A 20,146-nucleotide genomic window follows, 5' to 3' on the forward strand; every position below is an offset into this window, starting at 1 on the left:
CCTACCGGTTCCTTTTCAAGTATTCTCACGCATAGCATTCGTGGCAATTTCGAGTAATAAATTAACCGAAATAAGTGCAAGTTTTTTGTGTACATTAGAATTTTAAAGCTCAACACATATGTGTGTGACTCACAGCTGAGCTTTCCCCAAAGTCACCAGCTTTTGTAATGCTGTTATTCCTGTGGGCTACAGTCTGTGGATGAAATGAACCACAAACCGATGGAAAAGTCGTCGAAACCGTGAGCCTCAGGCTCGGGCCCTTCGTCATCCCACTCTTCACAAGTGTACGTTCGCGGCACACCCAATACGGGCTGTATCCATTGGCAAAATTGCCCCTTAGCCCATATGGTTTTTCCTAGCAAAGTCGTGAGTCGCGGTCCTCGCGGACCAATCCTAAACAAGGGCGATAAAGACATATTATTACTACATAAACCGAGAAGATGGGGTGTTATAGTAATTTTGTATGCACTCAGCGCTTTCTATATATCTCATCTTCTCATAATCCAAGCGATGCTCTCTACCTTTCTCTGTTTATCGTGTACTTCATTTCTCCCTCGACTCCTCGTGTCTTTTGTTTTCTTCGAAAATGGGCAGAAGGTTTTTCGTTGGTGGTAACTGGAAATGCGTAAGTTGATCATTGATCCATTTAGATCTTTTCATTCTTTTTTATGTCTTATACATCACATCCTTCGGATTCTATTTTGATGTACATTAATTCTGGAAAATCAATGAAATTAGTCAAGTTTATAACTTTTGTTACTGAGATAGATCTGTGATTTGCATCATTGATCGCACGTAAAAGGATTTGATTATTGTATCTTTCCCCCTTTCATTTTCCTCTTTTATCGTTTTATGGATTTTGATTCCAGCATATGAATCCGATCTAGCAATCCATGTGTGAAGTTACAGCGATTATGTTAAATGCCGTTTGCCAGACCTCGTACTTAAAGTGTATTTCCAGATCTGGTGATTGTAGATTTTTTGGGTGTTCGCTGCCTGATGTTTCTAGCATGAAAGCTTAAGTTTTAAAGTTTTCAATTTTTTTATCCTTTACCAGTATACTATTCGAGGAAGCATTACGTGTGCTCTTCACTAGAAATATAGACTCTCTATTACCATTCCTTGGCTGGAGAACTTCGTAATACATGGATGGTGAATTACACTGTATCGGATGAGTGGTTGGAATTGAGTTGCATCTAAATTCTAAGAAAGTCATTGCTTTTTCTTTTTATTATGGACCTCAACTTCAATTAGTTCTCTGTGCAGAATGGAACTGCCGAAGAAGTGAAGAAGATTGTCTCCACACTTAATGAAGCGGAGGCACCGTCCGGAGATGTTGTGGGTGAGTGGGCGAAATGGCCTTCCTTTTATCTGATGGTTATTTTATTTTGCAGTTTCCCCCTGCAAAGCTCTTGATGTCTCATTTCGCTATTTTAGACTTTTCGCAAATTTCTACCCTTTTTGTTTTTTTTTTTTTTTACTTTTGTTCATTTTGGAATATGCAAGTCTTACATACCAGCGTAATAAACAGCATTTCTTTGAATTCGTGCGCATTTGAGGATGTGAGAAGTGGGGAAATGACATCCTTGACGTGTTTTAATAGATCAGTAGATTCAAATAAATTCAAAAAAAAAAAAAAGAAAAGAAATAGTTCTCTACTTTTGCCATTTATTGTTTATATTTAGTTTTGTCAAAAGCCCTTACTAGAAAATGATTTATTTACGTTATCTAAGACCATTTTATTTTCCATCATATGTAGGTTAAATAGCCATCGTATGTGAAATATTTGACTTTCAAGTTAAACTTGATTATATCACCTTAGGCTTCTACCAACAAGTGGTAAATTCTATTGTTTTAGGTACATGTATGGTAGATATGGATTAAAAATAGGGTAAATTCACTTTTATTATCTACATTTTGCCTTTTAGAATATCCATATTTAAGTCTATCAATTCATCATGGGTAGAACATACTAAATAGTGAGTTTGCTCATACTATGTCTTTTGTCACTTAGCACTTGGCTCTGTTGTTTAGTGATCTCAAGCAAGGTTGACGTGACAGCACATGGGCTTTTTTTTAACTTTATAATTGGAAGGTCAAGGACAAACTAATTAGTTACTTGTAATTCATTTTTGTGATGCAATCTGTAGAAAGGAAAGAATATTTCTTGATCTTCTAAAAGAAAGCTAAGTGGTGGCGGAATTCCTGAAGCAGTTGCTAGTAATGAAAATGATGTTATTACCGGAACTTTATCTTTAGAAAGTATTAGTTTACTGTGCATATTTTGGGAGTTAAGACTTTCTCTTGCAAAGCATGTGGAATTGCTCTCAGTTTTGTCTCAACACAGCAATCCCAGATTTAGTTAATTTTCATCTCTTTGGGTTAACTAAATGCTAAGATTAGTTTGAGTAAGCTGTGATACTTTCAAAATATTTTAGTGTCCTCAAGCTCAAATTTACTTCTGAATGTCATTTCTCTCTATCTCTCAAACATACACACACATGCCTGTGTACGCGCACACAAAGGCATGCTTTTTAAGTTTTTATGCTGGGGCATTTCAAAATACACACCTTAAAGTTGTTGACGTGGCATGTGTTACTTCTGCAGAGGTTGTTGTAAGCCCTCCATTTGTTTTCCTCCCTTTGGTAAAAAGTTCATTGAGGTCTGACTTCCATGTTGCTGCACAAAACTGTTGGGTGAAGAAAGGGGGTGCTTTCACCGGTGAGGTTAGGTATGTCTCAGTTCAATTGCAATCACTGGCATGCAATTTATTACTGTTTTTATTTAAGGTTATAATTTTTTAGTGGTGCTGTGTCAACTTTATGTTCCTTAACTAATCCACCCACTTCTTTTTGAGAGTGTCATTTTAGTGTAAGTTTTATATTTTGTTCACTCTTCAGTTATATATGGGAACTGTCTATCGTTATTTTCAGGTTCTAATTTGACAGGCAGTATATGTTTCGCAATGTTGTGTTCATGTTTTTTCTGTATTGTAATGCATAGAGCCAATATAGACATCTAAAAACTATTATATTTGTTTGCATTCTGTTTGCTTAAGTGCTTATTTTACTTGGATATCTTAACACAGTTTGCTTTCAGATTCACCATCTAAACTAGTTGTCTAATTCTGCTACCCATTGTATGGCCATAGATTGTTCCAAGTGATCGGTATTGAGTTTTTATGGAACAAGTACTGCAATTTCTTAACATACATTAGGTCGATGACTTGATGTCTCCTGTTAACAGTGCAGAGATGCTTGTCAATTTGGATATTCCTTGGGTCATTCTTGGTCATTCAGAAAGAAGGTTATTATTAAATGAATCAAATGAGGTAAGTTATTGTACATGAGCATTATGAATATCTATTTTCTACTCTTTTTTTTATGAACAGTGGTGCAGAAAAGCACAACCACATCCCCCAAGTAGTATGGGTCAAGAGATGGCTGTCAGCTCTTGTTCTCCTCCAGATTTGTCCAGGAGGACAGTTTTTTCTGATGCATGAGCATGGGGTAGAAAGAGTGTATATCTTGGAAACAAAACATACTCTTTTTACCTTTATATGCCAAACAAATTAATGCAGCGTAACTTTTCCTTGAATCCAAGAGTTGGAGCTTTGTCTCATGACTCCATTTTGTTGGGTTTTCTATAACATTTTCCTTGGTTTGAATCCTATGGATTCATCCATCTATCAGTGCTTCATCAATGTTTCTTATATGCTAAAGGTATTTGTGAACTCTTAGACACAAGAGTACTCATTTGTCTCCATGTTGTCTATGTTGTTGCAGTTTGTTGGAGACAAGGTTGCTTATGCACTTTCTCAAGGCTTGAAGGTGATTGCTTGTGTTGGTGAGACTCTTGAGCAGCGAGAGTCAGGAGCTACTCTGAATGTTGTTTCCGCACAGACAAAAGCAATAGCAGGTGCCCCCATACCCTGCTCAATACAAGCTGCACATCTTTTACAGACTTTCTTTTCTCTTTGCTTTAAATTATTGATCTAATTGGGGTTTTGAATCCATTTGGGAAGAAGGTTCTTGTCTGGCATCAGCATGCTCTTTAGGTGTCTTCTATGACAAGAAATAATCTTGGAGAAATATTATGTGTGAATATTTGTCTTGGTTTATACTTAATTAATCAATTGAGGCCTTCTCTAGTTTTGAGGAAATATTTTGGCCTATCCCCCATTATTCAATATTATGGTTGTTCATACCTTATTTCTGTTATCCCCCCACTTCTGTTTTTGTATGGATTTGATGTGCATCTCTTAATTTCTTTCTGGAACCTTTTTTGTGTTTGCTGTAGTGACTGCTCCAGATTTAAGATGATAAAACCTATTGATGTTAAGCCTTTAGTTATTCTATTTGCTTAATTGGATTGTAAATTTGAAGGGGGAAATTTTGGTTGGATCATTTGGTCTTCAGGCAACAATACCCCTTATTTCCCAGTCACAGAGAACATGAGATGGCCAAGCCAGTCTCTTCATTTTATATAAGATAGTCTGGGCATGATGCATAGGGAAGGACTGTCTGTGACATACCGATGGGGGAACAACAAATTTTCATTCTTTCCATAAATATTAAATTTATGTCTTTTTTTTTTGTGGTTGCATACTAATTTCTTTTTTCTTACAGAACGGGTATCCAATTGGGCTAATGTTGTTTTGGCCTATGAACCTGTATGGGCCATTGGAACTGGGAAGGTTGCAACCCCTACTCAAGCTCAGGAAGTAAGTTGCTATTTTCCTGGTGTTTACACTTAATTTTCCTAATTCTCATATTCATAATCTGAGGAGCCATTAAATAATGAATTTGAATCCCCGTTTCTGAATAATGATAATGGTGATGTTGATGGAAAAAAGAAAAGACATAAAAGAGTAATTGCCCATGCCGAATAGGATGCCCATGTAACTAGCATTTATTATCTTCATTAAGATGTACTCATTGTTATTTCTTTTCTTATTTTCTTTTTTTTTTTGTGTGTGGGTGGGTGGGGGGGGGGGTCTCATGGGTCATAACTCATAAGTTTGTGAACCAAGGACAAGAAGTTGAGCAAGGAGTAAGCAGAAACAGATGATCCTGAAATTCTTATGTGGCACCCGGGCTTTTTTTGGGTTTAAGACCAATAACTAACCTGCAATATATCAAAACAACTCTGTGAAAGGATTCCTAAATGTGGCCGATCCAGACCATCCATGGGCCATAGTTGTCAAGGCGTTGCCTAGGTGCCCTTGGCTGGGCGCCTCGCCCAAACGCCTCGACTTTTAGCAACTAGGTGCCCGCCTAGGCAACAAAAATGACAAGGCGGGCACCTTTTATAATATCATTTATATTGTTGTATCTTATTAATGTATGTCTTAATACATTTTATTATATGCTATATATCAATTATACTTTGTTTTAATGTTTTACTATTGAAATTTAAAAGATCAAAGGGTTTTGAGAAGAGAAAAAGAAAGAAAGAAAGAGGAAAGAAAGAATAGAATAATAAAGTTCTTTTTTTCTATTCTCTCTCTCTCTCTCTAATTAAATAAAAGAGAAACCCCATTCTTGTTTTTTTTCTATTTTACTTCCCATCTTGAATATTTAGCATATAAAGTTAATAACCTTCTTTAGCTGCTAATTAATATGAATTTGCTCTATTAAATGCTTATTATAGTAATATTATCTTTGAAAATAATGAAATTAATATATGTAAAGGATTTTTATCTTTTAGATGTGATGATTTGCCACATTTTTAGAGGAAATTTAATGTTATTAATAAAGAGAATTGCTATTTTTTCAATTAACATACATGCTGAATGGTATATAAAACTAGGAAACTAGCCAAAAATCAAATTTTTATGTTATAAAATTTTTGTCGCCCAAAATCGCTTAGGGCCCTATATGCCTTGAAAACTATGCCATGGGCCTCATATGATGCCTAGGTACAGATACAGACATGGATATATGGATGAGAAACAGGGATACAACTCCATTTCTTAAAATCTGTCATGGATGTGGGTTGGTATCCCATAAAATGTGCATATCTCATGCTCTGTTGGTCTGTATCTAGATTTTAAAGCTAAATGCTATCACTCAAGATTTATTTATCAAATTTAATTAAGTTTCTAACATGCACGGATATTTAGTATAACTTGTCAAGGCATCCTATTTTATAGATATTAGAAGTGTTAATGCTATAGAGTGCATTTAGAACTTAGAAGTATCCATGCAGTATCCACTATTCAGTGACTTTTGTGGTAAGTATCATGTCCAGCTCTAGCATGCTAAGCATGTGGAAGCATCTGGGTATCATGGTGGGCCTCTAGATTGGCTATACGTTCACTTCTGTAGTCTACATCAGACTTGTACCCAGCCATGTGTGGCAGTTCTGCTCATGTATTAATAGTCATCCAAATGGCTTTTTTTTTTCATTTTTTACCTAAATAGTCCCATAAAGAAGGGCTTGTGACACCTACAGGTTTTTTTATTCAAATGGGCATAAATGATGGAGAGAGTTAGGGGTCCTTTTAGGCCTAAGTCTTGTTGAGGTGTGGAAGATTCTTGGGTTATTTAGATTTTTCTATAAGTGATTTGACTAATAGATTCATCCTCTATTTTAAACTACGAACTTGTAACCTCTAGGATTAGGCTTGGCATAGAGCTTATGTGAGTAAGCCCCTGAACTCATGGGCAATCCAGAGGAACTTACTGTCAGCCTCACTTGGCAGTTGGCACATGTCCTTCAAATGACTGAATATCATAGGACTATTATTGAAAACCTTCTATTCTCATGTAAAATTGTATTTATGTGTATTGGTCCTTTCTATTTTAACTTTTTGAGGGCTTTGAAATCCAATGGTAAAAATTTGATGTTTGACAGCATCTTGTATGGTCATGTGTAAGTAACTATCAAGATTTGCCCCACTTGTATTCAACCTGAATATCATACAACTTTCATTCATGTAGATTATCACCTAGAGAATTGCAACTATATATTCTTGTTCACATTTTCTCTGTAATTTGTCAACAAAGACACCTACAAAGATAATAAACAATGAGTCATATGGCACATGTGAGATGGATGTCTAATATTGGGGAACTCTACAGTGGTTCTCTAACCTAAGAGATCTTATAGGCCTATTCTTGCCAGTCGATGATTAGGTTCTGATAGTTGATTTAGGATGTGTCCTGTTGTGGGGACACAAATTGGTTGTGACACATTTCTGAAGTATTTGACCATTTATAAATTGATCTGCAGTCACCCTTAGAATTTTATCTGTGCTTGTGTTAGATTCCCTACATCACATGCTTCATCTCTAAATTTGTTTTAATAATATCTTGGAGAGAGTATTGCTGCAAATTGCTCCAATGATTCAGTTATTTCATATTCTTGCACTAATTGTGTTTATATGTATAACAGGTGCATTCTGAATTAAGGAAATGGCTTCAATCGAATGTTGGTGCTGAAGTTGCTACCTCAACCAGGATTATCTATGGAGGTATTTGTTTTCCATTTGCTTTGTGAGACTGCAAAGTTGACAAGTTTTTTTATTTTTTGGTAAATAAAACTTTAATTTGAAGGATTAACAATAGTCGAATCCAGGTTACATAAATGAGATAGATACAAAAAAAGATCATATTGGAAAGCCTGGGGTCGTAGTCCACAGCCCATAGAAAGGGCATTGGCTGCTTGCTAAGAAATGAGCTGCTTGATTTCGACTTCTAGGAATATGAGTCCATTGGATCTTTAAATCAGTCTCAATCTCAAAATGGATGTCACGAACCAGAGTTGTGATTTCCATAGCCATCCTTAGATTGCGCTCAGAGAGAGCATTTGTGCCTTCAAAGTTGACGAGTTGAGTGGCAAGTCTGAGATGGTCTTTGTTGTATAATTTAGGTTGATGCCAACTAATTTCAGTGTTTTTTTTGGTAACAATGAATGGAATTTTACTATATTGCTTCAATAGCAACAAAAAATGTTAACAGCAATGGGAATACAAAAGCAGTGAATTTGTGAATTGATTTAATTTCTAAACGATGTCAATTTTACATTTTAAAAAGTGTTAATATTTCTATTCAGGTTCTGTAAACGGTGCAAATTGCAAAGAGTTGGCTGCACAACCTGATGTTGATGGATTTTTGGTTGGTGGAGCTTCTTTAAAGGTAATTGCTATTGTTGTCAAAAGATTATCAACTCTTTGTTTTTTGTTTTTCGGGGTAGAATTCTACATTTCTACTCACTGAAGTTTGCTGCAAATTTGACCACATATCGATGAATTCTTCCACCTTGCGTCATTCCGTTTTGGTTCTTTATCTTTATTATTACAAGCTAAGATTTTTCCTCTTTTTTTTTCAGCCGGAGTTTGTTGACATCATCAAGTCAGCCACTGTGAAGACCGCATGAGCTTGGAATCACATGCATTATTTAGGGGTTGAGAGTTTTTGTTTGGTGAGAAATACAGCAAGCTGTAGCTTCTTTAAAAGGGAACCTTTGAGAGCCACTACTATGTAGCATGGCTGGTATGTTAAAAGTAAACTGGATGTAAGACAGCAGAATTCTGAGTTTTAATAAGTCGGAGAGTATCCTTTTTTCCATTCCACCTTTGGTGTAGATTACCAATTCTTTATTTGTATGTTGATAATTTTTCTGCTATTCCCCGCTATGCTTGGCTGGCCGTGGCACCTCCATTCACTAGGGTCTAGGGTGGCATCTGCTTCACAAATGGGCGTTAAACTTTTCAAATTGAGCTAAACTGATATTATTTCCAAGCAATGGCAGAAGTCATAATGGGGGATAGAGGCATTCCCCTTTACAACACTTTTGAGAAGCAAGGAAATGAGCGATAAAATTTTACTCCATAAATAATAGAGACAAACAGCATCAAAAAAGCCAAGTTCTACTTTGATATCCAGCTAAAAGGAGAAGTACAAATATATACTGTGCAAATATATACAAAATACAAGGTTTTGCGTTCTACATATTTATATTTATACTCCTTCGAGCCTTATAAGCACCCCTGTATCATAGCCTCGCCACTGCCTTTCTTACCTGGAAACTTTGGCTGTTAATAAAAAAAACAGCAGGGGCTGATATGCTGTTACTCCATTTGGTACCTAGTTTGTCTTTTGACTAAAAGAATATCCACTGGAAGTATTCTTTTATCGTTCATGTGCAGGAAGCTCCCAAACAGTCAAAGTTTTTTCCTCAACTAATATATGGAAGTATTCTTTTATCGTTCATGTGCTGTTAATGAAAGGTGGTTTCATACACAGAACCCTTATTCCATCGATTCGAATTCGAATTAAATCAGACTATATGAATTCGAATTCAATTAGAAAATTCGATATTTAATAAATATTAAAAATTAATATTTGAATTTAAATTTGATTAAATATTCGAATATTTGATTTGATTCAAATTTGACTAATTAATTATTTTAAATAATTAATAAATATATAATATAAACATTTTATTTATTTATATAGAGTATATAAATATATAAATTATTTATGTAATTTAATTATTATAAATTATATAAAATATTTAAATATTTTATATATTATATATATAAATTAAATAATCAGTCGAATTCCAATATTTATCAAATCAAATTAGGTCATATCCAAATTCGAATCCGATTAGATATTCGAATTATCCAAATTCAATTCAATTATATCAAATCTTAAACTCAAATCATATTTTTGAATACCATTGACACCCCTAATTATTTAATAACTGAATTGTACTTTGAATTGAGATATTCAACGTTGAGAAACCTGGTGATATAAAAACTCATCTGTTGGTTTGGACTGTATAGTGTCTATAGTTAAATTCATAGTGATTTTCATGGCAAATTGCTAAACCACCCACGCTAAATTGTACTCTTGTTTGTTTCGCGTTTTTTATTTTTTATTTTCTTGATTTCTGGCACAGTAGTGCAGGAGCGTTTTCATGACTCATGGCAAAAATCAATATTAAGAAAAGGGTTGAAACTAAAATAATGGATAGGGTCCACTTCATCCGCTTGACTTTGACTTGGTCCATCCACAAGAATATAGAATAATAGAAATTAGAAATCCTTTTTTCTTGACTCTTTTACCCTGCATGCATCCTGTGGGTGTTAAAAAATCACAGGCAGTAATAATATCATGATCCGCTTAGGCCGACCCAACACAACCCTGTTTTCCTCTGTTACTCTAGCAAAGTGTAGTAAATAGTTGATTGTTTCTGCTTTCTACAAAGATATGAGTATCACAGTCAGAGGTCTTAGATGAGTCATTGAGTTTCCACGTGGCCAGTTGGTCATATTTTCTTCGTTCTTCCCTTCAATGAAGACAAGAAAAAGTCTCCTCCAATCCACACCCCCAAGCACGGAAGCCAGCCCATTCATTGGCAATGTAATATGGGCTCCACTTCCGACCAATGTAAACCTAGCCCATAGACCAGGGTGAAATGAAATGTGTTATCTACCATGAATGTTTGGTTGGTTGTTCAGTGATCACCCCATCCCTTATCTTAATGCTATATTTGGTTTGAAGGAAAAAAGTAGGAAACCTTTAAAAACCTTGTATTGGTTTTCCTATCTTTCTCTTTCTTTTCCTACCTTTTTCCTTCAAACCAAACATAGCCTAACAACATCTGCATACATGTGAGACTCTGAGACAAGTCCTTTATTTACACCCACCCAACATTTTATCCAGATATCATCGGGTATCTTGTCTTGTATCTTTTTTGTGATGTTTGAAAGCTGTGGAAATTTGGGGCGAGGACTTGGCCTAGTGGACCCTGGATCTCCTGAAAAGCAAAAACCGTGTGAACACTCTAAAAGGCGACCAGATTCAGTACTCACAAAAGTGTCTTCACACTGTGAACACAGTTTCATGAGGACTGAATCGGATGTCTTTAATGTCTATTTACCTATAAGATTTTTGTAATCCAATTTCCAATATATCAATCAGGAACCCAAACGCAAAGGCAGTGAGATCCCTGCCCTGCTTTTGATTTTTGCCTTAAAATGCACATATTCTACAACCACTCAATTGGTTTGAACCAAAATGATTGAAATTTTGGTTAAAATTTTCATTTCTAAATTATCCTTAGATTTTGTAATAAATAAATAAGAATAATCTATTTTTCGCTAAAACAAACAATAATCAAAGAATAAACGTGAGTGCGGAAGTTCCTGATAACATTATGGCAAAATATAAAGACCACTCTTAAGTTTTTTAACAATCATAAAAGCCTCCCTTATTTCTCCTGTAAATACACATTTACATACACCCCCCTTTCATTGTGCTAGACAGAAAATGTTAAACCTAATGTGTTTGTGTTTTGAAAACATCAAGTTTACTATTTTGTCTATCCATTCAGATATAAATTTATTAAAATACCCTCAAAATATCTTTAACTTGTATTTGTAGCTAACATATGGTATTCTTTCACTTGTGGGTCACACTGCATATTTTTTTTCAAAAAGTAGAGAGGGAAGGTTTTGTTAAAATAAAAACATTGGGGAGGTTTTTATATTTCACCTTTCGCTTTTTAGGCCATTGTAGTTAGGGGTGATAATTTCAGCCAGGCACGGCCTGGCTCGGAAAATCCGGGTTTGGGCCTAGGTTTTTTTGTTAAGGCCCAGCCCAAGCCTTGGCCCACAAAATTTAGGGCTGGGCTTGGGCCTAATTTTTTAGGCCTGACCTATCTTTATATATGTTATTAAAAAATATTTGATAATTGATGTTTTATATATTAAATAGAGATTATTAGAGATTTGTAGGAGATTATAGATTTTAACCCTACGGTCTTAGATCTTACCAAATTCTAATATAGTACTTAATGAAATATAGAAATTACTAAACACTAATCTTCTTGACTCTCTCTCACCAATTTCACAAAACCACTACCACACCCAATCTCTCTCTCTCTCTCTCTCTCACCAAAAGACGAATCTTCTAGTGATAAAGACCCATTGATGAAAATAAACCTGAAGTTTAGAATGGTTGCAAGTTTTGGGTAAAATTGAAACTATTTGCAATATTTTATTTCACTTTTTATTTATAGGAGTTGAATGGAAGATGGAGCTCCTTACAGAGATGTTTAAAGTTCTTTTATGGATATTACATGACAATAGATGGTTATTTTTTAATAGATATTATAGGTTATAGGTTGATTTTTTTGTCGATAGAATTGATTTGTTAAAATTATCATTTTTAGGATATTAATGACCAATTGAAACTTATAAATTACAAGGTATAATTATTTTTCTTTTATGTTAGAAGCTTTTATCTTGATATTAAGTTTAAAGTTTCTTACAGGTTACTATGGTCTCCATGACAATAAGTGAAAAAAAAAGTACAATTGTTTAATTTTAAAACTGAAATACAAATTAGACCCGAAACCTTGGCTCGACCCTGCTTGAGCCTATGTAAGGCTGAGCATGGGCTTATATTTTTAGGCCCATAATGCAAGCCAGGCTAGACCCAGACTTAGCCTAAGCCTATTGTTATGAAGGCAAAGCCCGGCCTGGGCCGGCCCATGATCACCGCTAATATTAGTAGCTTATTAGTAATTATAAGTGGTCTTATTATTCTTAATCTTGATTACAATTCCACTACCTAAAACCTACTCTCCAACTAAAATATTTATTCTAATAAAAAAAAGTAGAATATTTATTATTTTAATATTTATTACGTTTCTTTTATTGCTTGCAAGTTGCAACTTGCAGTCGCCATTCGCCAATCGTGAGCCGTGAACCGTCCAGTGACTCTGGTCCCGAAAGGCTCTGAAGTCTAGACAGCAGGGTTGGGGAGCACCCGGCGCAACGACTCGCTCGCTGATTCCCCCGGCTATCTCGACTCTCGAGCCGTCTCGGGCAAGCCCAAGCAATTAAGCTGGCTTTCTCGATTTCTTTTCTTCACACCATGACATGACACTAAGACCAAGTAGTGTAGGGGAGTCGGATTGGAACTTGGAAGTCGGAGGTTTGCAATTGCAGAGACATGGAGTCATGGACTAACAGATGTTACGCATGCAATCAATGATGGGCTGCCCGCTAACCCGGCTAAGGTATCTCCTATCTCGTGACGTTTAGTGGTCAACTTGATATCCCATTCCCATGACGCCGTACTACATTATTCCCACAAAGATAGGTCTACCTGATTAATGGTACTGATCTGTTTCATCACGTTTGACTTTTGACATGGTGGTTCTACATCTACATTGCCAACTCTGCCATGTATAGAAGACTATAGAAGTAGAATATAGTCGATAGTACTACAAAAATAGAAGTTTACAAATAAAAATGATTAATTAATTACTATTTTATACTTTATTTTAGCATTGCTTCGGTAATTTCCGTATAAGGAAGTCAAAGTTCATGATTATAGCTTAGCTGGTCTGGTTGATAATATAGTTGTTTAGTCGGTTTGGCCCAAACCCAACTCACTCCATGTAGCTATTGGGTTGAGGACCCTTTCCTCTCGCACAGCACAGCGTGTTTTGAGAGCTGGAGCCCATCATTAAATATTTACACCACTTTTTTTCTTTTTTACAACTAAACTAAACAAAACAGAAATGAAACAGACAAGTCAACAAAAATCTTCTCAACCAAATCCCAATGACCCAATCAGGTTATGCTAAACACTTGTATTTTCCTTTTCCCACAATAAACCTAAAGAAATTTAAGATGGGACCCACACCCTATTCCCACAAATTTCCAAAGTATAAGTACAATTATTTTTAACATCGAAAGCATCAACAATTGTTTCCTCATGATATGTTTCTGTTACTTTGCTTTTAGTCTTCCAGATATTGTCGTCCCAACCAAAAACGTGGCCTTTTGTTTCCTGATTCCCCATCACATGATGATGGCAAATGCATTGCTTCTTCATTTGTTGCCATTTTCCCCTATTAATTAAAGAGCATTTACCGAAGCACTATTTGCTCATTGGATTCTACTTGCCACGTGGCTTTTTTATTAAGCTCCTCCTAACACTAAACAGAGGCCTATTTGAAATCCTTATTAAGGGTGTAGCCACGAATGCTAATCCCTAACTTCTTCACAAAGAAAAAAGAGGCTATTAATATTTATTTTTGTTTGTGGAGATTCTTCTTTTATCCTTAATATTCTTCTGTAAAAGTGAAAAGGACTACATAATTCTTATTCTTCTTTCTTTTGGTAATTCACTTTAAAACAGTCTACTAAAGAAATCCAATTCCAAGTTAAGACGAAATGGAATTTATTTTCAAAATTCTAAATAATTTGTTTAAAAAAAACTAATTTGATTGAAAAAAATACAATATCAGAATATAAAATGTTTTGTTATTCAAGTGTATTTTATAATATATGAATGAATATTTGTACGTATAAGTATTAAATGGGGAAATTAATTTTAATTGTACGGATAAATGAGTACCAGAAAAAAAAAGACAAATATTGGGACAAGTATGTCAAAAATATTTTGGTTTAATTTATAGTTTTGTATTAGTTAAATGGGTCAGAGATTCTTGTCCCAACGTTTGTTACTTGTTTTATTTATTATCCATTTAATTAAAAGGTATATACGGCATACGGTATATCTTTAACCAAACTTATTAAACTAAAACAAGGACATGACCACAAGGGAACCGGCATAATTCATGGCCCAAGCCCATTGCCCATCTTACCAAATCTAAAATTCCTAAAAGGGAAAATTATAAAAACCTCCCTTGAAATTTCTGATAAATCTATAAATATGTGGGAGGTCTAGAGGGAAAATTTTTATAATTTCTCTTTCCTTCTAAAGTTTTGATTGTCTGGAAAAATTCAAGGGAAAAGGCCCAACCAAAACCAAACGAGGCCAAGCCGAGCCGACAGTAGACAACGGAACTTTCCGAGTTCCGACAACAATAAATCGGCTTGAATGTGTAATCATTCATCTGAATCCAACGGTTAAGATTCACTGCAGACAATACAGGGGTTGTCGTGTTGAACCGAGAGATGGAAAGAGTGGCCAAAAGTATAAGAAGGATAAGCCTGACGGGACCAGCCCGCCATTAATGCCCACTCTCTCTCTCTCTCTCCCCGTCCGTAGCTGCAGTAAAGAAAAAAGCTAAGCCAGGTCAACTGTCTCGGCTTCGGAAAGGTCTAAAAGAGCTTCCAAGAAACACACGAACACCAAAAACGAACCTCGCCTTCTTTCCCCCTTTTCATTTCTCTCTTCTGCGTCTCTGTTGATTCCACCACGAACACCAGAAAGCAAAATAAAGCACATCTCCTGTAATCTCTATAGTTCGGTTACTAGCTTCTGCTCGATCTGTAGAGAAAAGGAGGTGATTGTTTCTTTTTTTTTTTTTTTCATTTTCAGTAGTCTATTAATCGTTTCTTTTGAATTTTCTTTTTAATTGAATATGTAGGCAAAGCAAATCAACTGGGGAGGTTATGTTCGTGGATTACACCTAACTTTAAAGAATAAAGCTTGTTTCACACTAGATCCGCTTTGTTTCATGGATCTGGTTCTATTTTTTTACCAGTCATGTGCACCTAAATCATTGGTTTTGTGATCTATAGGAGGTGAGGGGGTCGTAAAGGAAGGAAAGAAGAGATTGGTTTCGCGGTTTCTTATCCATGGGGGCTTGCTGGAGTGCTCGAATCAAAGCCGAGAGTCCATTTCATACAGGTATTGGACGCTTTTGACAGGATTTCTTTACCTGGTTCAGCATTGTCCTGCTTGAAATGTAGATTTTTACGAGTTTAGTGGCTTAACTCGTTGATACTTATAGCGGTTGAAGCCGGATTGTTGTGGTACTTTGTTTTCTGTTGTTAATTTTCGGGTTTTGAATCATGGCAGCTAAAACTTTGCTCTTCTTGAGACTGGTTTCTGTGGAAACCCCTTTTTTGACGTTTAATTCTCTGAGTAAATATTTGTCGCTGTTTCTGGATTGAAGTCCGTCTTTCTCTTCCTCTCTGCCACTTCGCTTTGTGTTTTGGGTTGGAACGTAGAAGTTCCATTTTTGTTTTGTCATCTTCATTCAAGATATTGTTTTTGTGCTTGTAAATGAGGATTTCTAGGTGGATGAGTTTCATTTACCGGAAGCAGTGATTTTCTGTTGTAGCTGGAGCAACAGTTGACCTCATTGACTGTTTAAATGAATTGGGTTTCTTTCCTATTATCTGAAGAAAATGATTGGTGTATATGTGGATTTGCTTGATAGTTTTTTTCTTCTAGGTGGATGAGTTTCATTCACCGGAAACACTGGTTTTCTGTTGTAGCTTGAACAACAGTTCACCTCATTGACTGTTTAAATGATTTGGATTTTTGTTACCTGAAAATTAGATTTCCGTGGAATATCTTCTCTCATATCTACTGGGAATCGTTAGGTTTGGGAACCTTGTTTTTTATCTCTAAGATGCTTTAGAAGGAGGTTTTGCTCAAAATTTCCGATTCCTTCTTTGTGATACTTTTACTGATCGTTGTCCATGAAATATAATGTTTAGATCGGCAATTAAGTTTGTCAATAATCAACTGTTATTTCTATTTCTTTAGTTTGTTTTATTGTCTGGCTTCGGTACATGAACTTATATAATGATCATTTTATGGCTCTTCAGGGGTGAACTCGAAATGTGTGAGCAAAGATGGAAATGACGTAAGTGGTTCAAGTAGCAGGGCCTCAGCTACTTCTGTGCCTCTAACTCCTCGTGGTGCAGGGGAGATCATTCCGTCCTCCAATTTAAAGAGTTTTAGTTTCAGTGAACTCAAAATGGCCACAAGAAACTTCCGGCCTGACAGTGTTTTGGGAGAAGGGGGATTTGGATCAGTTTTTAAGGGTTGGATTGATGAAAATGCACTTACTGCTGCCAAGCCCGGAACTGGCATGATTATCGCCGTTAAGAGGCTTAACCAAGAAGGCTATCAGGGTCATAGGGAATGGCTGGTGAGTATTCCCCTTCTTAGGCCTTGCACTTTTCAATATCGGATTCATCCTCCTATTTTAGGGGACTGTATCTTCGTATTCAAGTGGCAGTACTCAGAAATTCTTAGTTGAGTGGAGCAAAATTGGGCATGCAGAGATATTATGTGTGAATGGTTTCCAACTGTCCATGAACACTCCTCTGGGATTGCACTAGTCTGGTTGACCGTGCTGAACTAAATAAGTTAGAACTTGGTAGTTGTCACAATTTTAAGTCTTTCAAATGTCAGATTTCTTTCTTTTTTTAAGAATGCTATTTAACATTTTGCTGGCCTCGCAGGCAGAAGTGAATTACCTAGGGCAGTTATATCATCCTAATCTTGTGAAGTTGATTGGCTATTGCCTAGAGGATGAGCATCGGCTTCTAGTCTATGAGTTTATGCCTCGGGGAAGCTTAGAGAATCATCTATTCAGGAGTGAGCTTCTTTATCCCTATCATACCATTTTTTTAGTTATTTTTTCCCTATTGTACTATTTCAATTCCATGTTTTTCTTCTCTTTTCCCTTTGAAGGAAGATCTATGTAGAACTCGTCAATTTCTATTTTGTTAATACCTTCGTGTTCTTGAAACAGGGGGATCTTATTTCCAGCCACTTTCCTGGAACCTCCGGATGAAGGTTGCTCTTGGAGCTGCCAAAGGTCTTGCCTTCCTTCACAGTGCTGAAACAAAAGTCATCTACAGGGACTTTAAGACATCTAACATCCTTCTTGATTCAGTATGTATACTGTATGTTTACTTTAAATCACATTTTGCTTGCAAATTTTTGTATAATTGCATTTAGTTAGATAACAAGAATGGTTTAAGTAGTATTTTGTTGATGCACTCATACTTCTTTTGAATAAACTCACAGAACTATAATGCAAAGCTTTCCGATTTTGGGTTGGCCAAGGATGGTCCAACAGGTGATAAAAGCCATGTCTCAACCAGAGTCATGGGAACATATGGATATGCAGCTCCAGAGTACCTAGCTACAGGTATTATCCAACATTTGTTTGCTCTGATACATTTGATTTTTCTTTTTTCTTTGGTATTGCATGCCCATGTGTGGTTTCAAATTAATCTGGTTGAGGCAGACTTGTCTGCTTCTGAGTCGTTTTATTTGGCATAAAGTGAAATTTCTGAATCTAAATGTAATTATTATGTGTATGTACAACAGTGCAGATAAGAAGTGGTTAACATCTCTGCTTATTAAGCATAGGATAGGATGACGTACTATTTTCCCTGAGGACAAAATCTTAAGACAGAAGATAGTTATTCTTGGCATGCAAATGAGCCTGAATCACCTCTGATCTCTTCATTCATATTCAAGTTAAGCTTGTAGTTGGAGGGCCTCATGATGTATTCTTTGAAAATTCAACTGGTGATTTAAGCCATTTACCAATTTAAGGTGAATCAAATGGTTGGAATACTGGAATCTCTTCAGATGGGAGGATGTTGAAATAACAGAATTTAATGTTTGATCCACAGAGGCAAACTATAACAAGAAATTTAAGAGAATGAATTATAATGGTATTAAATGAATGATAAAAAAAATCTATTACGCTATCTAGTATCTACCTAGAGGACAAATTTGTTATACAAAATTTGGGAAGATATGGTATGTAGAAATCAGGATGCAACTAATTGCTTTATCCCACTCTGGATATCAGGCTATGTATTTAGAAAATAGTAGTAGGAAAGCAAGTATTTTGGTACTACCAAATGATTACTGGGCTAGAGCTTGCCACCTGAGCTGCAATTGATGGAATGCTATGGTAACAGGATTCCAAACCTGGTGCTTGCAATGGCATATTCGATATTGAGTTTTATTACCTCTTCCCCAAGAAATATAGAATAAAGAAAATAAAAAAGAGAAGTAATTCTATTTTGTATTCTTACTGATAAAAAATTGTCACTCCTATTCTTCCTATATGTGCAAGTTTTTTAGAAAGTCAGCTTGTCTGCATTCTTGATTCTAGCAAAGAACTAGACAATATTTCCCGTCTTGATCTTTGTTTACATCTCTTGTGAAGGTCATTTGACTGCCAAGAGTGACGTATACAGCTTTGGGGTTGTCCTCCTAGAAATGTTATCTGGCCGAAGAGCAGTGGATAAGAATCGGCCATCTGGAGAACATAACCTGGTGGAATGGGCCAAGCCTTACCTGACAAACAAACGGAAAATTTTCCGTGTTCTGGATAGCCGTCTTGAAGGCCAGTATTCAATGGGCGGGGCCCAAAAGGCATCAAATCTTGCTCTCCAATGCCTATCCACAGAGGCCAGGTTCAGACCAAACATGGATGAGGTGGTGACAACATTAGAGCAGCTTCAAGATTTGAAGGATGTTGAGAGGAACACACAAAATGGAAACCACCCAAACCGGGCAAACCATTCCACTGGTGGAACCAGGTCCCGCAGAAGAAATGCTGATGAAGGTCAGAATGGAAAAGCAGCATCTTATCCCAGGCCATCTGCTTCACCCCTTTACAGCAGAGATTGAGAGAACTTAATGCGGATATAATCTTTCCTATTTAAACAAATCCAGTTGGCTTCCAGATCAAAAAACAAAAAAGAAGTGTCAGGAATTCGGATATGTATTGTACCTATATTTATTTGATTACTGTACAGTTGTTGTTTTGACAATGTATTCAAAATCAAGTTATGTTACACCATTTCCAGTTGTTCTCAGAAAATGAGGAACAGGAGCAATATTGCAATCTGTGGTTCACAGACATTTTTGTAAACAGCACAAGGGACTTTTATAACCATGAAAAAAGAAGGGCATAGGGGTATAGAGCGCTTTTGCGTGTAAATTATAGTTGAGAAGCCTGAAATCGAATTTTGATCTTCCCAGCTGATGTTCTCTCTTTTCCTTGTAGTTTTTCCCTCTTACACCCTTACAGATACTAGATTTCTGTAACATTTTAACGTTAGTGAAATTGTGTTTCTTAGCCTTCTTTTTCTGCTGTGGTGATGCGATTTTTTTTTTGGAGAAGTTTGGACATTTAAGATTGTCATTTCCAAGTGGTCACTATTCATAAATCATTAGTCATGACTGAACAAAGGGTATACTAAAAAAAGGGAAAAGTACACTGCATCAGCAGAATTCTGAATTGCCTTGCTCCCACCATAAAACACCAATACCCGTCTGTGTATTGGCATATTGGCATCAATTCCAAGCTGACATGTGTTGAACAATCATTCTCTTAAAAAAAAAGCTGAAAAAAAGAATCAAAAATAAAA

The 20,146-nt window shown here is 36.0% G+C and overlaps 2 protein-coding genes across 4 annotated transcripts; both read left to right on the top strand.

Moving 5' to 3' along the window:
• The first annotated feature begins 512 nt into the window (after positions 1–512).
• Positions 513–8,578, top strand: TPI (triosephosphate isomerase). The gene is made up of 9 exons (XM_088968614.1): positions 513–625; positions 1,267–1,342; positions 2,608–2,731; positions 3,247–3,331; positions 3,786–3,918; positions 4,629–4,723; positions 7,399–7,477; positions 8,059–8,141; positions 8,335–8,578. Exons 1-9 carry the CDS (start codon positions 587–589, stop codon positions 8,380–8,382), a joined length of 762 nt encoding a protein of 253 aa, XP_088824740.1. The 5' UTR covers positions 513–586; the 3' UTR covers positions 8,383–8,578.
• A 6,360-nt stretch (positions 8,579–14,938) lies between these two features.
• Positions 14,939–19,596, top strand: LOC148868678 (receptor-like cytoplasmic kinase 176). Of its 3 annotated transcripts, none has more exons than XM_088971802.1 (8): positions 15,006–15,285; positions 15,370–15,391; positions 15,524–15,632; positions 16,562–16,887; positions 17,204–17,339; positions 17,497–17,639; positions 17,775–17,898; positions 18,937–19,596. In XM_088971802.1, exons 3-8 carry the CDS (start codon positions 15,581–15,583, stop codon positions 19,401–19,403), a joined length of 1,248 nt encoding a protein of 415 aa, XP_088827928.1. In that variant the 5' UTR covers positions 15,006–15,285; positions 15,370–15,391; positions 15,524–15,580; the 3' UTR covers positions 19,404–19,596. The 3 variants fall into 3 exon arrangements, with proteins under 3 accessions (XP_088827927.1, XP_088827928.1, XP_088827929.1); XM_088971803.1 differs by having other exon boundaries at positions 15,082–15,285; positions 15,370–15,396; XM_088971801.1 differs by lacking the exon at positions 15,370–15,391 and having other exon boundaries at positions 14,939–15,285.
• The last annotated feature ends 550 nt before the right edge of the window (positions 19,597–20,146 follow it).

Source organism: Nelumbo lutea, chromosome 2 (assembly GCF_056320005.1).
Source record: "Nelumbo lutea isolate HS-2025 chromosome 2, American lotus-T2T, whole genome shotgun sequence".
Classification (NCBI taxonomy): Eukaryota; Viridiplantae; Streptophyta; class Magnoliopsida; order Proteales; family Nelumbonaceae; genus Nelumbo; species Nelumbo lutea.